The sequence below is a fragment of the Dreissena polymorpha genome, chromosome 13 (genome assembly GCF_020536995.1).
Source record: "Dreissena polymorpha isolate Duluth1 chromosome 13, UMN_Dpol_1.0, whole genome shotgun sequence".
NCBI lineage: Eukaryota > Metazoa > Mollusca > Bivalvia > Myida > Dreissenidae > Dreissena > Dreissena polymorpha.
The window spans coordinates 6002137-6027741 of record NC_068367.1 but is presented as its reverse complement, the minus strand read 5'-3'; the positions used below and the strand labels follow the sequence as shown (position 1 = coordinate 6027741).

General features: G+C 35.1%; 2 protein-coding genes across 4 annotated transcripts in view; one reads left to right on the top strand and one right to left on the bottom strand.

Moving 5' to 3' along the window:
- The window catches only part of LOC127854909 (post-GPI attachment to proteins factor 3-like), a 33988-nt gene extending 29668 nt beyond the window's left edge, over positions 1-4320 (bottom strand). For 2 of the 3 annotated variants that reach the window (XM_052390020.1, XM_052390022.1), the window contains exon 1: positions 3290-3427. The gene's annotated coding sequence lies outside the window, so the exon portion shown is untranslated. Of the gene's footprint in view, positions 1-3289; positions 3428-4282 lie in introns of those variants that run through there. The other variant, XM_052390021.1, reaches the window with a different exon arrangement.
- On the top strand, positions 4319-13198 carry LOC127854908 (E3 ubiquitin-protein ligase TRIM56-like). The gene is made up of 3 exons (XM_052390018.1): positions 4319-4402; positions 7588-7786; positions 9790-13198. Exons 2-3 carry the CDS (start codon positions 7599-7601, stop codon positions 10946-10948), a joined length of 1347 nt encoding a protein of 448 aa, XP_052245978.1. The 5' UTR covers positions 4319-4402; positions 7588-7598; the 3' UTR covers positions 10949-13198.
- Positions 13199-25605: the final 12407 nt, after the last annotated feature.

Genomic DNA, 25605 nt, shown 5'->3' with positions numbered 1-25605 from the left:
TGACCTTGGAGATATCGACGTAATTATTTCGCGCGACACACCGTCCAATGATGGTGAACAAAAGTGCCAAATGATTTTAAAATCTGACAATGAACGACACAGTTATGGCCCGGACAAGCTTGTTCCGCCCGCCCGCCAGCCAGCCTGCCGCATTCGCCAATCTAATAACCAGTTTTTTCCTTCGGAAAACCTGGTTAAAAACCTGGTTAAAAATGGGTCGGAGGACGCTTAGCTGGGGGACTCCGCTGATGACAGGTGCTGGCTCGGATGTTGCTCCATTAACGACTACCCTCTGTGTGCGGCCTGTCAGAAAGGCTTCAATCCACTTCAAGATGTTGTCCCTGATGCCATACTGGCTGAGTTTGGTTAGCAGACGAATGAGTGGCACCAGATCGAAGGCCTTGCTGAAATCAAGTACAGCAGGGTCATGTTGTTTATGGCAGGCCATGGAATGGACAAGCAATTGGTCAGTGTCAGTAGCTGATTTTCACAGCTCCATCTTCTCCTGAAACCGTGAGTATAGCATGTCTATCTAGGAGACCCATTATGTTGCTAACATTAATGTGTTCTAGCATCTTACATGCTATAGGCCGTAACCGGTCAGTGAAACGGGCCTGTAGTTGCTGGCTTTGAACCTTTCCCCTTTCTTGTAAAAGGGCAGTCTTCCACACGTCTAGTAAACTGCCATTTGATAGGCACTTCCTGTAAACAATATTCAGGAAAGGAGCACACTGGTCTGCCATCTCTTTGTAGATGCATGCAGGAATTAAATCTGGCCCTGCTGGTTTTTGTACATTAAGTTTCCTGAGAAGGACATGTATACCTTCTGTGGTGGTGTCTATGTCTGGCATGATAGGTGATGGTTCGCCCTCAGGTGTTGGGATGCTTGAACTGTCCTCCTTGGTGAAGACTGAGTGGTACTGTCTGTTTAGGATGTTGGCCTTTTCAGTTGGATTGTCATGTAATTTTCTTTTGTCCTTCAGTGGGGCTACCCCACAATTATCTTTCCTTAAGGATTTGATGTACCGTAATTACTCTATGTTTTCGGACACTTAAAAATAATTAATTTTATCGTGTCCGAAAACATAGATACGAAAAATATTCACAAAATGCAGGTGTCCGAAAATTTAGAGTCGAAAATTGAAGTGTCCGAAAATAGCGTCAATTGTATGAACCACTACCGGTAATAGTATGCGCTTGTAAAATACCATGCCGTATAGTATAAATTACAGTTATATATATTTGCACTGCATTTTAAATAATTTTTAATGCTTAATTTATTTGACAGACAAGGAACAAAATTGTCACAAAACCAGGTTTTCATTGTGAAAAAAAATCTGATTAAGGGAGACAACTCAAACTGAACTTTTGAAATGAACAAACAAAATTAACCCCCTTTGTAAGTTTGTTTCAAAATAAATCTATTTTAAGTTGTGGTGACCTTGACATTGGAGATATTGACGTGATTCTTTCGTGCGACACACCGTCCCATGATGGTGAACAAATGTGCCAAATAATTGTAAAATCTCACAATGAATGACATAGTTATGGCCCAGACAAGCTCATTAATTGCCAATTTTGACCTTTGAACTCAAAGTGTGACCTTGACCTTGAAGATATCGACGTAATTATTTCGCGCGACACACCGTCCAATGATGGTGAACAAATGTGCCAAATGATTTTAAAATATGACAATGAACGACATAGTTATGGCCCGGACAAGCTTGTTCCGCCCGCCCGCCAGCCAGCCAGCCAGCCAGCCAGCCCGCCCGCATTCGCCAATCTAATAACCAGTTTTTTCCTTCGGAAAACCTGGTTAAAAACCTGGTTAAAAATTACTACAAGGTTGTACTTTGACCAACGAGTTCAAAGATGAGAATGTGACGTACGGATACTCGCTAGTATGAACCTGTAATTAACACCAAAAAAAGCAACCTATGAATTCTTTGTTTGTTCATTTCAGATAGTTGTTTTCTAGCACCTTTCATTGTTCCTGAAACTTGCAATTATGTGCATCACACTTTGAAGCGTTTAGTATTTGTCACAGTTATTTTACTTAGAAGGGGTAGGACCATTGCGGTAGATAATTGAACCGTTAATTGGTACTGCCCATGGTAAGTGTCATAACACTTATGCTATCGGGCGAAACCATTGTTTAATACCGGTTTATAAGGTTATTTACCCAATAACGCAATGTAATGGTCCGTTGCCCTCAGGAATGCACCTTCCATGTTTTATGATGTTAATCTGGTTGTAAAACCCCATGATCGAAGTGTCATTAGATATCGAAAACAGGACCAAAATTTGTTAAAATAGCGCTGTAAAATATTCTGTCCGAAAACTTAGAGACATAAATAATGGACGAAAAATCGTGTGTCCGAAAATTAAGAGTCATGAAAAATAATTATTTTTGCTAAAAAAGGGGGTGTCCGAAAACTTAGAGTGTCCGAAAACATAGAGTAATTACGGTAATTCCAAAATTGTTTCTGTTTCGAGTGTTGTTCCATATTGGTAAGATCGACTTCAATTAGATTTTGATATACAGTAGAATTGCAATAACTCAAGCTGGCGATTTCTCGAAAACTGGTGATTACTCGAGCATTAAAGGAAGTCCCTAACAATTTCCTTTAAAGGGGCCTTTTCACAGATTTTGGCTTTTTTTAACTTATTCATTAAATGCTTTATATTGATAAATGTAAACATTGGATCGTAAAAGCTCCAGTAAAAAATCAAGAATAAAATTAAAAAAAGGAAAAGAACATTGCCCGGAGCAGGTTTCGAACCAGTGACCCCTGGAGTCCTGCCAGAGTCCTGAAGTAAAAACGCTTTAGCCTACTGAGCTATTCCGCCGAGTACACATACTTGACGTATTTTATACCTTATATAAGCAATCTTCGTAGTTTCACAAAATTTAACGACAAAAACAGAACTCTCCAAATTATTCAATTGTTTCGCGTTGCAAAGCTTTATAATTTTTAGGTTTTAAAATCGTCAAAAGATGCATATAATGGCTATATTAGACCATGGTAAATGTTCAGTATTACTGTTTCCTCACAAATATCATAACTAAAACGAAAATGTGTGAATCTGAAACAACTTTTTTCAATTTTGTCAATTTACCAAAGCGTGAAAAGATCCCTTTAATTTCTATACACAAATACCCGCAATAACTCAAACATGCGATTTTCGATAAATTGAGGTTACAAAGCCGTTTCATTGTCAAGCACCGTCTTACATGTAAATACAGCGTTTGCGGTAAGAAACCAACCGAAACAGCGAAAGAAATTACCATTGAATTACTTGAAACCTGCGATTACTCGAGCATCGAGGTAAGTCCCGTGCTGTATCTCCAGTATTCTTGTCTTTCCTGTATCTGGGTTTCTTTCTTAGCGTGAAGATATCGGCGTCTTTCCTTAAGGGAACCAGTGGATTAATATTTGAGTGAAGTTTGTTCCTTTTTCGATGGAGAGACTTGATTGTTTTTGTGATCCATGGTTTTTGGACTTTGTGATCTGAGAGGGTCTTCGTTGGGATGTACTTGCTGATCAGTGACTTCAGTTTGTTCTCGAAAGCCTTCCAAGTGTGGTCGACTGAGATCTTGGCAGTTTCTTCAATGAACTCATGTAGGTAGGCAGACAGTTCATCTCTGAGCCTGTCAAAGTCAGCTTTCTTGTACAGGTGCACTTTCCTTGGAGGCATACAAACTCTCATTGGGCGAAGACTGGACTCTATAAAGATGGCATCATGATCCGCTATGCCAGGCAGTACTTCGCGGAGATTTTTAAGTGATTGGTTGTTGGAGGTCAAGAAAGTTTTCAGTGTAGTTGGTGGTTCTTGTGTGTTTATCAACAGTCCGACAAGGAAAGCGTTTTTTGTCGAGGAGCTGTTGGTATCCTGTCAGTACCTGTATTGACTTTAGCCAGGAAGGTAAAGCCTAGTGACCTAGTATGCAATTTTTTCAGTGTTTTCAGTCATGCTTTAAATAGTTCAATACAGGAAACGTTAACGTTAGTTTATAACTTCTTTTTTATCAAAGGAAACAGCCTACATCAGTACATGGCAAAACTAGTAGCGGATAACTTGTTTTGCTCAGCTTCTGAGCTTGGACATGTTGGGTTGCACTTTCAACTTTCGGAAAATAAAAGTAAGCAAACACGTACTCAACGTGAAGCTTATCAGCTGGATAATATATTTGTATTTATGTCAGACTTGTATAATACTAAATAGCACGGATCAAGCCATGAATAAACACAAGACTGAGTCTCTGCACAACAAAAATTACCGGTGTCGGTCCACCCAAGCTTCCTGGTGAGGCTGATGAAGATGTTTTGACAAGCGTTTTGTGACGTTGATGCTCTGAAGTTGTTATTTCATAATAATTTAGTGATAATATTTGATTCAGGTATCAAAAAAGACTATTTGTGATTATTTTAAAAGTATTTAAATTCTCCGAAGTAAACCATATTTACTCATTCAGTTACAATTCTTCGGTAATTCTTCGAAATTCATTAGCTTTTATTGTGATATTTTTTCGGATAGTACTTTCGGATAATGAAACAATAAATTTGGTTTTCAAATAGAAATTTAAAAAAGAACACACATAATTAAACTAATAATCATTTTTCAGTTTTGCATTTATATTCATTTTTATTATAATTTGAATTGTTAGAATGCACACTCAAAGTATTATTTCTATATAAAATACATGTTTTACTAAACAAAAGTGGCATTGTGCCAAAAGTGAATTTGATAATTTCTTCAGTATTAATTATTTTATTTCATTTTTTGCACCATGTTTTTAGAAAAAAGAGGTTAACATAAGAAGATAGAAAGAGCTTTCTTCTTCATTAAAGAAGCATTCTTTGACATTAACATAACTAGTCAGCAGATATAGTCCTGTTCCTGACAAAAATGCAGTGCAGTCCACGCGTTTTCCCCCAAAAATGTGCTCACTCCGTCAGGGCCTTCAATCTGTCAAATCCACGGTCAAAATTCGGCCACATTCCCCCCTAGAATAGTATACTTTTTTCCTCTTTTTGGGGGAAAAATTCCCCCTAAAAAAAAAAGAAATTTTTTTAATATATAGATATCTCATGATTACTATATCTCAATTCTATTTTAATTTAATCTTGTCAAACATACTAAATTATGAAATAAGCAATGAATATAGTGCAAACATGTACAAATGTAATAATTAGAGAGTAAGTTAAAAATCCCCCAAACAGGGAAACGCCGCGAAAATTCCCCCTGCTATGGGTAGCAACCCGCTTCCCCTAAAATGGATTGAGGGCCCTGTCCGTGTTTTTTTATGCCCCCCTTCGAAGAAGAGGGGGTATATTGCTTTGCTCATGTCGGTCTGTCGGTCCCTCTAGTAATTACTATAACAGTAATTGTACTGTAAACTGATTAAAGAAGACATCTGGGCGGAACTGGATTAAGTGTTTGACATTATGAAAATACGCAAAGCCTGTCTACTGACCTATTGTGTAGACTGCTGTCTGCAGTGTTTTGACAAAAGGGATTAACATGTGTGAATGTCACTCTGCCTATTTGGTCCATAATTACTGGTCAAACATTGTTTTGAATGTTGACGCAACTAGAATACAACTGTGAATATTTAATGCAACTATCAACTGAATAGTTACCACCTTCTTTTAGCAATCAATGGAATAACCTACCTACAAAGAGAAAATAAATGCATTACTGAGCAGAGAATTGACTTTGTTCCGACAATTAAAACCATTCCTTATGCGTTCGTTGAACGTGATTACTTGAGTAAGTTATGCCTTCAGACAGGAAGCGGCTTTCCTTTAATAACATCAAACTGTCAATTCACACAGATTTGCAAGACTTTTAATAGGGTCCTCGATCATTTGTTTACATGAACAGTATAGAAAAAACACCTGCTAACATGAAAACTTTGGATTAAATTATCAAAATAAAAACAATGTTGCAAACTGTGATTATATTTATTGGTAAGTATCAGTATAAAAAAGTTTTGTTTGTCGTAAATCAACGAGTTTTCTATACAACAACAACTACTTCTACAACCACGTGGAGATCGATCTATCTTGGTTGTTTTTTTTATTGAATATATATATGTACTTGTAATAAATGTAATGTTATTTGAAAATCAGGAAGTCAAACAAAGTTAAATTGATCGTTATCTCGTTAAACATGGAGTTTCCCCCGAGTAGCCAACGCTGAGGGCCGCCGCCTCGGCTTATCAATTTTGCCGATCGTTAACTGCGGAGTCCCAAATCATGCAAACACTGCGTATCGCAGGATTTTCTTAATCTCCCTCGGAGATACTGCCCATGGAGTAGCGAGGGAAATTGGGGAAACCGCGTGGACTGTACTGTACTAAGGCTACATAAACGCTCATTGTAATTAGGGAATCTCCTTTCAGGCAAGACACTAGCTTCTTATAAAAAAAAATTGTAACGATAAGACATCAGTAATAAGCCATCACTTTTCTTGAATATTTACCAATAAATTAATTTGACAATTCTACTGTTTTAACTTTATTAACACAGAAAAACCTCGATCAGCACTTGTAAATTGCACCTATTAAAAATTAAAGCTTTTGCTAAGCTGTTTAAAAAGTGATTATTACCAGTGGTGTCTATTTTATAATTCAGGAATACATTTTAGAACTAGAGTGGAAGCGGCTATTGTCTTCCCTTGAAAATTCAAGAAGGTGCTATTGTCTTCTATTTAAATTTAAGAAAGGGGCTATAATTTGCCCTGAAACATTCAGGAAGACGTAAATGTGTGTCCTTTAAAATTGTCCAAGGAGCTATTGTCTGCCTTTGAAATTTCTGGAATGGGCTATCTTTTGCCCTTGACTATTCAGCAAGGGCTATTATCTACCCTACAACATTCTTATTTGCTATTGTCTGCATTAAACATTCAGGAAGGGGCTAATGTCTGCAATAAAAAATTTATCAACAAGCTATTATTTCCACTACAGGGTCCATTAAGTTGCTATTATCTTCCCTACAACATTCAGGAAGGGGCTATTGTCTGCAGTAAAAATTATCAACAAGCTATTTTTTCCACTACATGATTAATTAAGTTGCTATTGTCTGCCCTACAATATTCATACAGTATTTATTATCTACCCTTCAACATTCATTTAGTTGCTATTGTCTTCCCTACAACATTCATGAAGGGGCTATTGTCTGCATTTGCTGATTCATAGTTTCTATTGTCTTCTTTTTAAAGTTGTAAAGGTGCTATTGTCTTCCCTTGAACATTCAGGAAGGGGCTATTGTCTGTTCTTCAAAAATGTTCAAGGAGCTATTGCCTGCCTTACACCATTAATATTTGCTTTTGTCTGCCTTGGATAATCAGGAGATAGCTACATGTAATGTCTGCCCTCCAAATTTACTGAGATCTGTTATTAGCTTAAGTGTTCTTTTGTCCAGCGGCCCATGTCCATTTACTCTACAAAACATAAACAACACATTCAATGTTCTTATCTGTAGAATGCAGGTCTTTAGACTAGAAGCAGGCTGGTAAATGAAGAAGAGCAATATGCATTGCCAGCTTTTGTAAATTTGTGTATTTTCAATTTCTACTCAGAAATAAGAAGGATGTATTCTGAGGAGGTCTCTATACAAGGCCATGAGAAGATCGAGCGTTTACGTGACCGGATGCTGCAGTGTCCGATATGCATGGATGAGTACAAAGACCCCAGGATCCTGCCTTGTCACCATACAGTGTGCTTCAACTGCCTCACTGACTTTATCAATGCAACTTCACCAGCGTGCAGAGTTTTTAGGTTTGTTGCACCCTCTCTTGTTATAATAATGAGGTAGCATTTTAAAAGAACAATACCTTTAATTCTATTTGTAATGTGTATTTCTTCATTGGATTGCAATGATAGTTACTAGTTCAAGGCTTCATAAAATAAAACTATTTTACGTTGGAAATAATTTATAACTTTCTTAGGTCTTATTAAATGCACAAATTTGGAACAGTTACCATAAATTTACGGCCATAAGTCAACCTAAAAACGCTCCCAAAATTGAGATTAAAAGTCAACTCAACTTATGGATGAGGAACTAAATAAAAATTAAAAATAAACATTCCTGTGCCGTTTTTTTTTTAAAGTAATAAATCTCCGAAGCGAAGAAATGATGACTATTTACGGTAAGGCCGACTCGTCTTTTACTTAAATGTTCGCCGATAACAAAATACTCATGTTTACATTGGTTTTTAATTCATTAATCTTCGTAATAAGTCCAAATAAGTCCAAATAAAAACATGTAAAAATAACTTCGAAAATATTAAACATTTGTGACATACAGTAAAGTGGCGAAAATTATACATAGCAACTTGTCTATCAATACATTGTCCTTGTCTGCTAAGAACAATAGAAAATCGACTGCTGACACTTGTACCCATTTAAAGTTAATCCATGTAAATACAAACTGTCAACAGGTGCAGGTGTCTTTATGCCACCAATTATCGCTTGTCTGCCTTTTAACTAAGATCAAAGTGTAAAGTGTAGTGTTGGCATCCTTTCGATCATTTGTCTTTATTGCGTCACGCCTAAAATAGTTATCCGTTAATGATATGCACAACAGTTCTGCTACAAACTACTTCTGACCAATCAAAAATAATTACTCGATGGTTGGATACGCCTTTAACCAATCGCTATTGTTCAACTTCACATGGTATATTTTTTTATTGGATGAAGGTGTGGTTTCAGTTATTTATTCACAACTGTCCCACAATTAATGCATAATCGTTTCGTAAATAAATAGATCTTATCTGCGTGAAGATTTAATTCATTGTTTGATTTTAATAATATTACGCACTCACCCTGGATTATTAAAAAAGTAATTGGACATATTAAATGCATAATTACTTTCGATTATCTGCTAGGTATTATAAGATAAGACTTTTTTCCAGAATGCAGAAAATATTCCTCGGGTATCTCATAATTAACGAAACAGTCAAATAGCGAGCGATGTGAGTGTTGGTAAATTCACATGTTTCACGCAAAATGGCGAAAGCATTGTTGACTATTTGAGAGCAAGTTACTATTATTTTGACCATATAATGAATTTCTGCGTTCAAGATTTTACCGAATTTTCACATCAATAGCACTAACATTTGAATACAAAAATATCTGCTCACAATATAAACGCTGAAAGTTATTACGTTAAATGGGATTATAATTTTGATTTGTGAAATATATATTAAGTTTGAAATAATGAATGATATGTTATTATGATTTTGAACAATAAAATATATTTTTTGTGATAATAAATAATTGAAACGTTGAATGTTTCGTTTGAAATGTATTCTTATTATTAATATCCCAAAAAATGTCAACTGCTGGTAAAAAAGCCCTTAGAACCATGACTAAAACATCACTTAAACATGTCCGACTTATTGCAAAGTTAAGGCAAAAAAACCAAGTTTTTCTAGCCAAATTATACCCCTCGACTTATGGCCGAGGTAGACTTACTCTACTATAAAAATGTTGTTTGTGGGTTTCATTTGGGGCCCAATTTCTTTTTTTTTTTTGCCAGATGAGTACCTGAAATTCCCAATTGAAGGTTTCCTAAGGAAAAACAACAACAACAAAGAACAATTTTAAATAAATTGTAAGATTTGTTTTATTTCCCTATCCAGCTATATAAGTTGAACCTTAGTTAATATAATAATACTAAAACCACTTTCATTTTCAATTTTTAAGTATTTTTCCCAAGCAAAAGAGCTCCGGCCCCATTGGTGAAAAAAACACTGTCTAATTATTATGCTATGGTACAGATGTCCACAGTGTCGAGCCGATGTATGCGTCACGAGGGGTGGTGTGAAAGATTTCCCGCCAAACTTCTACATCAACTGTATTCAGGACGAGATTGGGTCCCGCCCGTACATCGGAACGTGCAACATATGTGAACGGGACTGGCTTGTGTCTCAGTACCGCTGCATCGACTGTGACTTTGACATCTGTCGCTACTGCGTCCACGAGCACAAGCTCTTCACCCACGCTGTGGGGAGACAACCTAATATTATGAAGATAGAAACAGGCAACTTGGGGGTTAATGGTACGTCGGAGAAGAACTGCAGCGAACATAAAGAGGAAGCGTTACAGATGTATTGCTTGACGTGTGATATACCGATATGTGTGTCTTGTATCTGCGAGAAGCATAGGAAACATGATACGATGACCTTGGCCAAGAAGTTGCAGCTTGCGAGGAAACACCTGCAGTTTGATTTAGACAAACTTCAGATTGATGTACACAATACTAAGGCCACATTGACAAGATTGCATGAGATAGAAAAGGACAGTGATAAAGCAGCACAAGAAGCTATTGTCAACATAGAGGCTTACACAAAGGTTATTATTGAAAAGATAGCAAAAGCTGCTGAAGAAAAGGTAGCAAAAGTGAAAGCTGAGCGAGGAAAGTATCTTAAAGAAGTACATGATTATGAGAAGGATTTGGCAACGCACTTAGAACATCTCAACAGGGGAACCAAATTTCTGGGGGATCTACAAGAGGAGGACATGTGCTTGGAGTTGTTGACATGCATTCATAAGTACAAAGATGTTCTTGTGACCAGCGAGAAAACAATTGTCGACAGGTCCGTGCACAGGAACCTTTTCAGATTTCTGCCCGGAAAGGTCTTCAACAGGTTTGGGTGTCTCTGGGTTGGAAAATCAAATCTGATTCATGAAGAAGATGTGGAAATTATACTGAAGAAAGAGAATAACAAGCAGTCTGTGATGTCCAAATTGTTCAAGAAGATTTCAGTTTTTAGAATCTGCTGTGTGTTAACGGTTCTGAGCTTGTTTGTGGGCATGTACCAATTTGTAGAGAGTGCTGCCAAAAATGGTGGAAATCTGGAGCTTTATCTGTGTTTGGGGCTCTATGCTTATATGTGTATTGCTGGTTTTCTGGCTTTACAAAAATCACATTATTGATAAATGGTTGTGTTATAGCACAGCGTTTTTCCTCTTAATAAAGTTTAGACCATAAAGCGGCACCTATTCTAATGCAACCACTGTTACCAACTTCAAAACAAACAATTCCTAATTCATATAACACATTTCAAATTTGCAGAAAATTTTCACAACATCCTGACACTAAATCCAGTTTTGTCTTAATGTTCTGCTTAATCAGTACTGTATGCAGTACAATAACTGATTTAATACTGACTCATCTAAAAGACCGTAACAATAAACATACAGCATGTTTGATTGGAAATAATTTAGTAGAAATGTGTATTCCAAATCATTTTGGATATAATTTTGTTAAAATGATCCATGAAATTATTAATCAAAATAACAAGATATCAATATTTTCAACCGTACACAGTTTTCATACAAAAATCTACACACCCATGCTTTAAATGGGATAACATGACATTGTACCTACATGTATCCAGATTAATTTTCGCGCTCTTTTTATCGGGATAAAGGATCAACACATAGTACATGAGCGCTTTTTTATTTAAAGCTAGAATTTGATAACTTCACATTCACATTAAAGTTTGAAAGCATGTTTGGGATTGCACATTTAATTATGGTCATTTGAGAATAGAACGACAAATTAACAGTTGTGTGTAATTAATTAAATAATAATTTGTTGGAAGGCTTTATCAGTCAAAATAAATGTTTCGACAATATTATGCATGGAATGCACAATTTCAATGAGGTTTACACCATGTTGCCATCATCAGTCTTCTAAGTAATTTGCCACGATTTGATCGAGTTATTTGGTTATTCGACATACTCTTATACCACTAGTTTAGTAGTATGTAACCCATTTTGTAAAAATGAAAAAGACAAACAAATTAATGGTAACAATTATCACTCGAGCATTTATACAATTCTGACAATTAAAAATGAGGATCATGTATCAAATATTGAGTCAAGGGCATAGTTGTCAGATGTTGATTTGACCATGTTTGATGGCCGAGTCTACTGATGCAAACCAGGCTCAGTTGGTGGAAGTTTTTTTTCAAGGACTTGAGGCTTGGAGTCTTGAGTTAGACATTGAAAGCGAATCTGTACATCACATCTGCAGTTAAAAAGAGTGTTTAGCTCTTTCAGTGCTGGAACCGAATTTTGAAGGGCTTTGCAAACAGTTTGGATCCAGATGAGACGCCACAGAACGTGGCATTTCATCAGGACCGAACTGTTTGCTATTCTGATAGTATTCTTTGAAAAAAAATCAAAGTAAATGCTAATTTTAAAAATTCAGCAGACAACATTTTAGCAGACAACGAATTTCCCAGCATGCAAAAGGTAAGTTTTATGAGCTCATTGTTTACTGTTAAAAGTGACAAGCTTTTGCAAGAAATCACTCATCACTTTGATTTTAATATGCAACTCAACCTTTGTTCATGTTTTATAAACTTCTCAGCATAATTAGTTAATATCCCAATTTGGATGAAAACGACGCTAATTTGACAGGTATCGGTCCCAAAGTGGTGAGGAAAAACGCTGTAGCACATTGTTATATAATTCGACTTTTTTCGGTTAAACTTTTTGAAGTAATTGTTAAACTGTGTGTTCAAGTAGACACTTATTTCAAACATGCGTAATGTTCTATTTCACTCATTAAGTTCTCACTCAAAACTTAAGTTATGTCAAAGTGGCATTCTCACTCAACTACAGGGTTGTGTACTTTAACTCTTATTTCTTTGTGTTTATTCCAAAGTGGCTATTCTGCACCTATATTGAGCCATATTTTAAGCACATTTCAAACATATTTTCTTGTGTTTCTTTTTATTTATTGTGCCATGAAATTGACAACCTGAAATTTCTTCGTGTTTTTACTTTATTCAAATGAATATAAAAACAGGATGCCTACTCCATGGTACAATTTTTAAACTGAAAACGTTTGATGATTTGTTTATAAGAAATGTTAATGTTAATACTTTTGGTTACTTCAGCTCAGTATCAATGTATGATGTATTTATATACAAGTAGCTGCTATTAGTATGTATATTGCTTTGATCTGTTGTTTTTAATTGTATCGTATATATTTTTCCATGTGACATTTTTGTCATTGCCAGTAAAAAAAACTACAAACATTGTGACCTATAGCTGTCACCATACTTGAGATTTATTTAATACGCATTTTTGTCAGATATTTGTATACGTATATATTTATTTAATATGGTTGTTCGTTACACTTGTTTTGTGTATTTTTGTTTAAGTTAAATGAATTCACTTGTTAGTCTATTTTCTATTTGCATTTTAATTTTATTTAAAATGTTATATATATAAATGTTAAATGTTATTTTAAAATTATTGTTTTTGTATTTTAAATACTATTTGAATTATTTTAATGTATAATTGTAAAATTTACATGTTTGCTGAGGATTTTCAGTTTATTTGCTAAGAATGTCAGATAAATATATAATTATTTTATGTGGTTGTTTGTTACGCTTGTTTTGTTTATTTTTGCGTAAATGAATTCAGTTGTTAGTTTATCTTCTATTAGCATTTAAATTGTATGAGTCTATTTGCATTATTCAATTGTATAATTGTTACTATTAAATGTTTTATTGTTAACCCTGCCAAGAACTTTAACCAGAAACTTTACACAATAAGTTATATACAAAGATTTGCTGTTGATTAGCTGAGAATGTCAGATAAATATTTTGGCCAGTGACACACAGTGAACAGAATTTGGTTTTGATTTTAAAACTAATCTTTTCAAGAGTCCGTGTTGTTTGTAAGGAGATCCAGAGAGGCATTACTGTAATGTGTTATTGAAAATTACAAACTTGGACGGAGATTAATGCTCCGCATTTGTTTATTATCCTGTTAGCTCTTGCTCATGTCAAGTTATTGCCTTTTGTCCGTCATTGGTTGTGTGGTGTCAACATTTGTCTTTAGGCTGCAATGTCAAATTTAAAAAAGCTTGAAAATATTATAGAGGCTACCTTATGGCCCAATTTTTATGAAACTTGGCTAGAACATTTGGCCCAATAATATCTGAGCTAATTTTGAAATTTGCTCATGTGGGGTGCAAAACTAAGTCAAATTAAAGGAAAAGCTTTAGAACACTAGAGTCCATATTTATTGTCAAATCTTTATGAAACTTGGTTAGACATTTTTTCACAATGATATACATGTATCAGCAGAGTTTGAAACTAGGTCATGTGTGGTAAAAATATGTCACTAGGTCAAATTCAAGGCCAAATCTCGTTAACACACTATAGGCCACATTTATTGCCCAATCTTCCTGTAACTTAGTCAGAACATTTGCCTCAATCTTTGCTCAGTTTGAAACTTTGCCATGTGGGGTTAAAAACTACATGTAGATCACTGAGTCAAATTGAAGACAGAAGTAGTAAACACTCAAGAGTCCATGTTAATTGCCTTATGTTCATTAAACGTAATGGTCCAAATTTTGGGGATGTTTGAAGCTGGGTAATGTGGGGTCAAAACTAGGTTATTAGGTCAAATGAAAGAAACAAATTGTGAACACTCCAAGAGGTCACATTTATTGCACAATCTTCATGAAATTCGGAAAGTGCTTCAGTCCCTATTATGTCTGTTAAAGTTTGAAAATTGGTCACTTGGGGGGGGGGTCACCAGGTCAAAGTAAATAAAAAGCTTGTGAATTCTAAAGGCCATATTACATTGCATAATCTTTATAAAATTTGTAGCAAACATTTGTCATGGTCATATATGGCACGAGTTTGAAACTGGATCATGTGGGGTTAAATTAAAGAGAGAGCTTTCAAACACTCATGAAGTCTAAATTGTTTACAATATTGTTATCAAACTTGCTCAGAACATTTGTTCTTATGTCTCTGACAAGTGCGGCATGGTTACTGTTTTTGAAAAATATGATGGAAAATGATAATGGGCAGTTTTCTTTATGCAGCTTTATTAATACCATTTGCACACAATAGAAGTCAAATTTTTACCCACTCATTGTGAAACTTGTCAGGTGTTGGAGAAGTTTTCCTTCTACATCTTTTGTGAAACCTTGTAAACATTACCTGCACAGTTCCTTAGGGTCTTTTGCACTCTTGTTTTGAGAATAATTTTTTATATCTATAATTTTACATGAAAGTGTAATGTACATGTACATTTTAACTGACTATTTAAAAAAATGTGTTTTTTCTATCCTGTTGATCTTTATTGTTATTGCTGTTGGCTTTTATCTTCGTCATCAATTATTTAATGCATTACCTTAAGCAGTCAAGCATATTTGTGCCATACATTTTGTTACAATTAAGCATATGCCAGCATACACTGTAAATAACAAAATACAGAGTGTAAAGTATGAACAATTTGCTGCATGTACCATGTTTTAACTTTTGCCATCAAATTACTTTTGGTCTGAAATATTGAACATGATTTTTCAAAATTGTATGCCATAGATGATAGAATAGTGGTTTTGTTTGTCCTTTTTATTAGTTCACCGGAGATCATTATGCTCATGGGCAGCTTTTAGGACAACATGTTGTCTGTCAACCTTCAGTTAGTGTGTGACTAAACCTTTTTTGTTTGACAATTTCTACTGATGTGATGAACAGATTTTTAATAAATATATATCTATAAATAAGCATGTTTATTTATAGATCTTTGCCCAAAAAAGAATATCATTTTTTCAAGGGAGAAAAAACAAATAGTAAATTTAAATGAGATTTTTTTCTATTTCATTTAATTGTATACGTTTTGCGAGGAATTCAGATATATTTGCATGTATATAACAAATTGTGTCAAGTTTTAATGTAAAAAAAGGGAATTTAAATCCTGTGTGTGTGTTAAACAAATTAGATTCTGTTTATATAACAGATTGTAAGACAAATAATTTAGACCTGCTCTATTGTAGTAGAAGAACGAAATCTGAAGCACACAGGTCTGCTTTCATTTAGGGATTTCTCTCGATCATGCGAGTGCCATTATGATGCCCAGGGCAGAGGTCACATTTCCTTGCAATGAAATATGTAAACACCGCACTTGTTTAATAATAAAATTATGATACATGTACTTGCCTTTTAACAAATGGTTGCTGTCAACTTAAGAAAACAAGCATCTATTTGTATCTAAAGAAGCAAATTGTGTTTCAGCGTTACAATACTAAAAAAAGCCCTGTTGGTAAATACTGCTGTACGAAAAAATACTCCCTTACCAGTTTATCACACTTGTAGGCCTATGGGTATTTGAAATGTTATGTCTATGCATATGTTTGTCCAGGCATCATCACAATCATGTGTATATTTGTCTGGGTGCAATGAACAGAAGTCACATTTAAATCTTCGCAAAACGAAATTAATTTTATAATTAGTGCATACAATTTGATAAGTGTTCCTTTAATAAATATGTTAAATCATTCTTCTAAAGGCATTCATGACCACGCCCAGGTTTTTTAATGGTTTATATAAAAGTGTTAAATACTTTATTTTTTAAATCGCTGCAAGCATGATGAATATAATTGTTTGGTATGTCACAACATATACATTTATTCAAACCTTTTTCAAGGCATGTACATTAGCATATATGTATTTGTCTAGGGATGTACAATTTGTTCATTGGTTGATGCACATGTATACATTGAGGGATGTACACGTTGCCTAGATGTGTACATATACATGTAATATATGTATATGTAAACAGATCTACACATTTTATGTCCAGGGGTGTGCATATAATATATGTATATTTTCAGGGATGTACACATGGTTTGTGCAAGATGTACATGTGTAATTACAGTCAAGTACATATTTCTATGTTCAATCAATCAGTCAGGAGTGACAGGAATGTTATCACACTCATATTAGAAGTGAGGGGGGGGGGAGGGTTTGAATGCATCTGTATACATGTAGTGTCGTCCAAGATAAGCCTTGGCTAATGAGGTCTGCCACTTTCTGTCTAAACTGGTTATTTAGTTGTTTTTTTTACTGAGAAATCAATTAAAGCAGACGTTGTCTATCCCTGAATTGGCTTTGCAGACTGCACGGGCTAATGTTGGACAACACTTTGTTACATATGCATCATGCTCTGTTTTGCCATGCCGTGGCTCATATCAATGAACCGAGGGACTATTTAAAAGTATGTGTTTATTTTTTGATAAATCTTGATTGTGTCTGCTGCTTTTTAAGCTTATATATATATGTCATATTAAGTTTTCGCTTATTTATTATTAAGTATTAATATATAACCAAGATTTAAATTGTCTTGTCTTGTATTTCCCCATTTTCTTTCACATTGTCCAACAAAACCCAATTAGAAAGGAACACTTGTTTGTGGTGTTAAATTCCAAAAGACATACAATGAAACTACATATTTTTTTTATTTAGTAGTATGTAGTTCAGTGTAAACCTAAAATCACAATATAGGCTAACAGTTTCTTCATGATTGTACATTTAATCCAAAGTGTCTTAAGAAATTGTACATATGGAGGATATCAATAAGTTTGGTCAGGTATCTATTTTAATTCGCCAGTAATGAGAGAAATACATATTTCTCACAGCAACAACTGAAAATACTATCTTTTCTTTGATAATGAATGCATTAAAAATGATTCCACCATCCTTGCACTTTTTTCTTTTTATGTCCCCCACTATAGTAGTGGGGACATATTGTTTTTGCCCTGTCTGTTGGTTTGTCTGTTGGTTGGTTTGCGCCAACTTTAACATTTTGCAATAACTTTTGCTATATTGAATATAGCAACTTGATATTTGACATGCATGTGTATCTCATGGAGCTGCACATTTTGAGTGGTGAAAGGTCAAGGCCAAGGTCATCCTTCAAGGTCAGATGTCAAATATATGTGGCCAAAATCGCTCATTTTATGAATACTTTTGCAATATTAAAGATAGCAACTTGATATTTGGCATGCATGTGTATCTCATGGAGCTGCACATTTTGAGTGGTGAAAGGTCAAGGTCATCCTTCAAGGTCAGAGGTCAAATATATATGGCCCAAATCGCTTATTATCCCCCGCCAGAGGCGGAGGGATATTGTTTTGGCGTTGTCCGTCCGGCTGTCCGTCCGTCCGGCCGGCACTTTTGTGTCTGGAGCCATATCTTGGAAGTGCTTTGGCGGATTTTTATTGAAACTTCGTATGAGTATATATATGCATAAGAGGATGATGCACGCCAAATGGCATTGTACACCATCTGTTAAAAACAGAGTTATGGCCCTTTGTATCTTGAAAAAATGCTTTTTACTATAGGCACTTTTGTGTCCGGAGCCATATCTTGGAAGTGCTTTGGGGGATTTCATTGAAACTTGGTTTGAGTTTATATATGCATAAGAGGATGATGCACGCCAAATGGCATTGTACACCATCTGTTAAAAACAGAGGTATGGCCCTTTGTATCTTGAAAAAATGCTTTTTACTATAGGCACTTTTGTGTCCGGAGCCATATTTTGGAAGTGCTTTGGCGGATTTCATTGAAACTTGGTATGAGTATATATATGCATAAGAGGATGATACGTGCCAAATGGCATTGTATACCATCTGTTAAAAACAGAGTTATGGCCCTTTGTATCTTGAAAATATGCTTTTTACTATAGGCACTTTTGTGTCCGGAGCCATATCTTGGAAGTGCTTTGGCGGATTTCATTGAAACTTGGTATGAGTATATATCCCCTGCCAGAGGCGGAGGGATATTGTTTTGGCATTATCCGGCTGTGCGTCCGGCTGTCCGTCTGTCCGTCACTTTTGTGTCCGGAGCCATATCTTGGAAGTGCTTTGGCATATTTCATTGAAACTTCGTATGAGTATGTATAAGCATAAGAGGATGATTCATGCCAAATGGCATTGTACACTATCTGTTAAAACCAGAGTTATGGCCCTTTGTATCTTGAAAAAATCCTTTTTACTATAGGCACTTTTGTGTCCGGAGCCATATCTTTTTTAACATAACAGATGTTGTGTTCCCTCTGCAACACTCTGAAAATTGAGTGTATATAAACATTGAATGTTTTTGTGGAAAACGCACGACTTATTAATTCACCTAAATAAATTTTGAAGGCTCAAGAACCTTCCTCTGTCTTAGTTTTGAGTTATTGTCCTCCGTCCGTCCGTCCATCTGTCAGTATGTTCATCCGTCTGATTTGCACCCATCCTCAAACAAAGCATATGTTGCGGGGTATATCAATTCTACGAATTTGCTTGTTTTATGAATACTTTTGAAAGATTGAAGATAGCAACTTGATATTTGGCATGCATGTGTATCTCATGGAGCTGCACAATTTGAGTGGTGAAAGGTCAAGGTCATCCTTCAAGGTCAGAGGTCAAATATATGTGGCCCAAATCGCTCATTTTATGAATACTTTTGCAATATTGAAGATAGCAACTTGATATTTGGCATGCATGTGTATCTCATGGAGCTGCACATTTTGAGTGGTGAAAGGTCAAGGTCATCCTTCAAGGTCAAATGTATGGGTCAAAATTGCTCATGTAATGTCACTTCTGCAATATTGAAGCTAGCAATTTTATATTTGAAATGCATGTGTATCTCATGGAGCTGCACATTTTGAGTGGTGAAGGGTCAAGGTCATCCTTCAAGGTCAAACATCTTATAGGGGGACATTGTGTTTCACAAACGCATCTTGTTATTTATGCTTTTCTACTGATTGTTAATATTTTAAAAGAAAAATATTGGAAGAAATCAGGAAATCATTTTCAGGACAATGACATCATTCTACAAAATGTTCACCTAGCTATGTTCATGCTTTGTTTCATCTACTGAATTTATTCAGGAAAAAAAGAAATACACATTGTTGAAGCATTGGAAATTGAAAACAAATGTAAGGCATAAAAGCATTTTCAACTACTTTATTGCAAAATAGCAAAACATATTGTGCTTATATGCTTGATTTATGCAGAGATCATTTTAAAGGGAGACAACCAAAAAATATTAATATTAAACTGTATTTATCTCCCTTCATATTGTTTCCCATAATATCACGACTGTGATCTTATATTGCCTGCTGGGCACGTGTTCAATTATCTTGTCAGATTTCTTCAAATTCAAAAAGAAGCGATTTACAATAAAGTTAAGTAAAACAAGAAATATCTTTAAAAAAGATATACGGCGTTGATTGTGGTCGATGTTTATGAACGATCAAAAGTTATCTCTATGAGATAAAAAGTAGCAGATGCCTTTTTTCTGCGCAGTTCTTAGCTACATCATAAGCAAATCAATTACGGGGTGTTGCGCCAGATTTCGTGGCTTATTTTGCTTTATGTGATATTATTACTCAGATATCTATATTGCCACAATAGAAAAACACAAGAAACATGAAAATAAACGAGTGCATATAGGTCAGCCGGCAATACTCGAATCTTATTTAATTGCATAATAGTATAGCGAATTATTGTGCTCATGCTTAATAAACTGGTCTAAATGGATAAATATTTCTAATTAATTTTATCAAAATTGGTCCTTATCATGCAAATGTTGAAACCATATTAAAAATCGATGATTGACATACCACAATAATATCGCCGAATATCTTTATTTAGTATCTTTCTGATCAAAGTTTACGAGATGGCGTTTATATAAAGATTTCTGCAACTGACCGCAAACTGACCTTGATACCTTGCGGATTGGAATGCAATGCATTACAGTCACTACGTTATTGTCAGTAAGACCGGTGTAACACAATGATCGCAACCCCTTCTGCGAACTCTGGTGATGAACTGTATATAAACTCTGACTTTCACAAATGGCCGCGAATTGACCCGAAACCTCGCGGGTTGAAATGCAATGCAAGTAAGTACTAAATATGACAACATAGCCTTTAGTATAAACGCTTTTGCGCTGGTAATTCTCTGAAAATAAAAGGTGAACGCACAAACTGTATTTATGTCGAAAATTGATTGTAAAACTGATCTATCTATTGAGCCTTTTCATTAGAGATAAAATTGTTTCATGCAGTAAAACAGTGTTACAAAGACGCGGATATGTTTCCAATGTTCTGGTGTTATACTCAAATCAGCCAATGGAATAAATGAAGTGTATTCATTCGTACCTAGCCGCGGGAAATTTTATTTGAGTATTATTGGACACTTACAAAGGTCAAGTCAGGGTGAAAAGCTGGCGTAATACAGCTTACGCCGAAAAATGTCTGCATTAAACTGTTTGGAAAATTAAGCCTAATTTGCATCAACGTTAAGAGCGTTGATCAGGCGTAATTATTTAGATCATGCATAGATGAAATGCTAAAAATTAGGGATGCAAGAGGTTAGCCGGTTAATCGGTTAACCTATCAAAATGACCAGTTAACTGGTTACATTTTCGGGAAAAGGTTAACCTGGAAAAAATATTTGATGTTTTTTCATGGAATAACTCGTACGATTTTACTTTTTTCGCGTGACATACTGCCAACATGTCATCAATCAGTATTAATAAAGCAATTAATCAATACCTTTGTAATAACAAATAGGGGGTACGTTTTGATAACTGACATAATTGTTATTTTGACTCGCTAAAATTTAACTAGCGAACAGCGATGAGTGGGGCCTATCAGCGAAGACGTAATTGACACGTATATTGAACTCGCGATAAAAAACAGTTGAGACATTGGACGGCTTATTTTGATATTTTGTTAACCAATATCCAACACTGATTGCTCGCGAAAATACCATATTTATAAGTAACAATTTTATCAAGCATTGCATTCGTAGTTAAAATCTTCACGAGTTAACGTCTTTTTTGTTTATAAAAAATTAATATCATTATGATAATTTAGGTCCAACGATTCCACCATTACTGTCCGATGCAAGTTTTATTTAAGAAATCAAATTATTAACTAAGTAAATAATTAGACATCAATTTAAAAAACAAAACAAAAAAAACACGTTAATTTTAGTATTTGTGTAATTGCTTAAAATTTGCGCTATGATACGTTAAAGGCCCTATAAAGGTGGCAAATCCAATTATTATGCATATAAACTAGTATAATTTTTACCGGGTTAACTCTTGCCTAAAAAATGATTATAACACAGCTTAGGTGCAACGTTGTGAAGAATTATGGAAGATATACCCGTTTCATAATTGGAAGAAATGTTTACAATTTTGTAACTAACGTGATGTGTAGCCTCAAGGCGGTGACGTATGCTAAAAATAGCCGAAAGAAAATTCAATTTTAATTCTATTTTAAACAACTTTTTACCAGCAGAGAGTAACTTATTAGATCACTACAAACATGTTAACCATTTTGAAGAGACCTACTTTGTGAGTGATACCGGAAAACGTTGAAAATCAACGATATATTTTTGGTGACCGGAGTCACTTTCACTTTCACCTTCCCAAGAAAACAGCGATGTAAATAAACTGATTGTTTGTAAACACAATTAACTTGGAGGACACTGTATTTTGAGCTTAAAACAAGTTGTATTGCTCATTTTTGTATGGTTATGTCCAATAGCATATATATTTTGTTTTTTAACCTTTATAAATAAAATATGAAAAAAATATTTTAAAATGGGTAAATAATTATGGATTGTGACCTTTATAGAGCCTTTAACAAACATACGTAACTATCAGTATTTGAGATCATAATACTTAGTTACTTCGCTATTAAATAAATTTAATGTACTGATTATATTAAATATTCAACTTACATTTCGTTCACAATTAATTTAATTTGCATTTGTGTCCTTTATTTTGTCCACATTTTTGTATGTATATAATGAAAATCATACTCTACTACTTCAGCTACAAACGCTAAAACGCAAACAACAAAATATGCAATTATCGAATAGGAAAAGATGCTGATTCATTGAACACACATGACCCACTTTACGTCGAATTGAAACGGAAAAAAACTTTTCTATATTAAGCCAATTTGAGTTTAAAAAATTAAAACAGAATGATATGATGCGAATGTAATATAAGCGGCCTAAAAAAAAAGTTAATAAGATGTGAAAATGAACTTGTGTAGTTCTTTATAGTTTGTTACTCCTATGCATTTGCGCATGAAATAAATAAAATATATAGCATACATTTACAAAATTATTAAAATTAATTGTATAATACATTTTATTACAAACTGGCATGTTATCAACGCAAGCGATTTGAAATTGCTTTTGTTTCTAACAGAGCGGTTCGAGCGGTATATGACATTTTTTACGTTCTCTTAATCATGTTAACTACTTAAGGCGTTTCGGTTAACCGGTTAATAACTGGTTACGGAAAAGGTTAACTGGTTAATGATTTTTGCATCCCTACTAAAAATAGTACATATATTAAAAGCTTATAGTAACAACACTAGTCAGATATTAGCTGTAATATTAACACACTTAAAGCTAAAACAGACTTTCATACACCAGCGTATTAATCTATTCCAAGTTTCGGTCTCATCTTTGACTCAGCGAGAACAGCATATCTTCGACGTTCATGCAAAACTATGATATCATTTTGCTTTTGACAATTGAAAGCAAAGCCATTACGTTTCATGCAAAACAATGACATCTGTTTGCAAATTGTTTATGAAAAACTAGGATCATACGCTGATATAGTAAAACATAGGTACTTCCTTATCTTTCCTGGAATGGCATATTATTCATATTCACACCAAACTATGATGTCATTTTGCTATTGACAATTGAAAAGAAACAACATTAAGTTTAACGCAAATTAATTAAATAATTTTGGCAAATTGTTTATGGAAAAATGGTACTATAATGAATATTCATACTTGTATTTTAATTTTCATTGTTGTTTTGTTGCAAAATGAAAAGCAGGTCTTGTCAGTGGATTTTATCATCAGAATGCATCATTTTTGTGAGACTTAAAAGTTTACCAGTAATTTTTGCATATTATATTGTACTATATGGGCCGTGCTCTGTGAAAAAAGGGCTTAATGCATTTGCGACTACACTTTCCGCTTTTATGCTATTTTTTGTTTCAAGAAAGTCTCTACTTAGAAAAAATCCCGTTAAGTCAGAAAGTGTCGTCCCTGATTAGCATATGGACTGCGCAGGCTAATCTGGGATGACACTTTACGCACATGCAATAAACCCCTTTTTTACAGAGCACAGCTCATATTAATGTTTTAACATAATATTTTGAGCTTGCTTCATGTAATTCATTTTCATATATAATGTGTAGTGACAAGGTTTTGTATTAAATAACTTTAATGATAATATGCAACATATTTTATTGTTATGCTTGTTTGACAAGTCATTAATTACTGAGCATTTACAGGAAAATCATCTCTCCAGTAATTTCACATGGCATGAATTTGTATGACATGAAAGCATTGGAGAACCATGGTGACCTATAAAATTTCTTAAAAAGGGTAGATGTTTCTTAAACATTAAAGCCACATACTCAAAATCAACAAATATATCGTAAAATAAAAAAATAAAAAATCAGTGTTCCTTATAGCAACTGCAAGATTGGCTTTGGTTAGCGTCATCAGCACTATGTAGCTCTCATGAGTTGCCAATCTCACGGTCCCTCTTTAACTCTCACGGTCCCTCTTTAACTCTCACGGTCCGTCTTTAACTCTCACGGTCCCTCTTTAACTCTCACGGTCCCTCTTTAACTCTCACGGTCCCTCTTTAACTCTCACGGTTATTCTTTAACTCTCACGGTCCGTCTTTAACTCTCACGGTCCCTCTTTAACTCTCACGGTCCCTCTTTAACTCTCACGGTCCCTCTTTAACTCTCACGGTCCCTCTTTAACTCTCATGGTCCCTCTTTAACTCTCACGGTCCCTCTTTAACTCTCACGGTCCCTCTTTAACTCTCACGGTCCCTCTTTAACTCTCATGGTCCCTCTTTAACTCTCACGGTCCCTCTTTAACTCTCACCGTCCCTCTGTAAGTCTCATGGTCCCTCTTTAACTCTCATGGTCCCTCTAACTCTCACGGTCCCTCTTTAACTCTCACGGTCCCTCTTTAACTCTCACCGTCCCTCTTTAAGTCTCACGGTCCCTCTTTAACTCTCACGGTCCCTCTAACTCTCACGGTCCGTCTTTAACTCTCACGGTCCGTCTTTAACTCTCACGGTCCCTCTTTAACTCTCACGGTCCCTCTTTAACTCTCACGGTCCCTCTTTAACTCTCACAGTCCCTCTTTAACTCTCACGGTCCCTCTTTAACTCTCAGGGTCCCTCTTTAACTCTCACGGTCCCTCTTTAACTCTCACGGTCCCTCTTTAACTCTCACGGTCCCTCTTTAACTCTCACCGTCCCTCTTTAACTCTCACCGTCCCTCTTTAAGTCTCACGGTCCCTCTTTAACTCTCACGGTCCCTCTAACTCTCACGGTCCCTCTTTTAACTCTCACGGTCCCTCTTTAACTCTCACGGTCCCTCTTTAACTCTCACGGTCCCTCTTTAACTCTCACGGTCCCTCTTTAACGTTCTGATATTGTTGTGGGAAATAGTCATGGAATATATCGTCATACAAAAAAATAAAAACTAGCATTTCGTATCTTGTTGAATCTAACTAAATTGCCAGACCACATCTAGCATTGAAAGGTTGGCTATTGCTTGAAGGAAAATGATTTTTTTATGAGTTGAATTTATTTTTTTACGAAATATTCATTGAATTTGAGTATTTATATGACTTTAAGGTAGAAAGACAGGTTTTTCTCAGACATAAAATCACTGATGATGTTTCTCAGATATTAAATGACTCAT

What these genes read in the sequence shown, in the direction of transcription:
- LOC127854908 (XM_052390018.1), top strand. Translation starts at nt 7,599, where the DNA reads ATGTATTCTGAGGAGGTCTCTATACAAGGCCATGAGAAGATCGAGCGT. An exon ending in CCAGCGTGCAGAGTTTTTAG is followed by an intron (nt 7,787 to 9,789) that starts GTTTGTTGCACC and finishes GCTATGGTACAG; the next exon opens with ATGTCCACAGTGTCGAGCCG.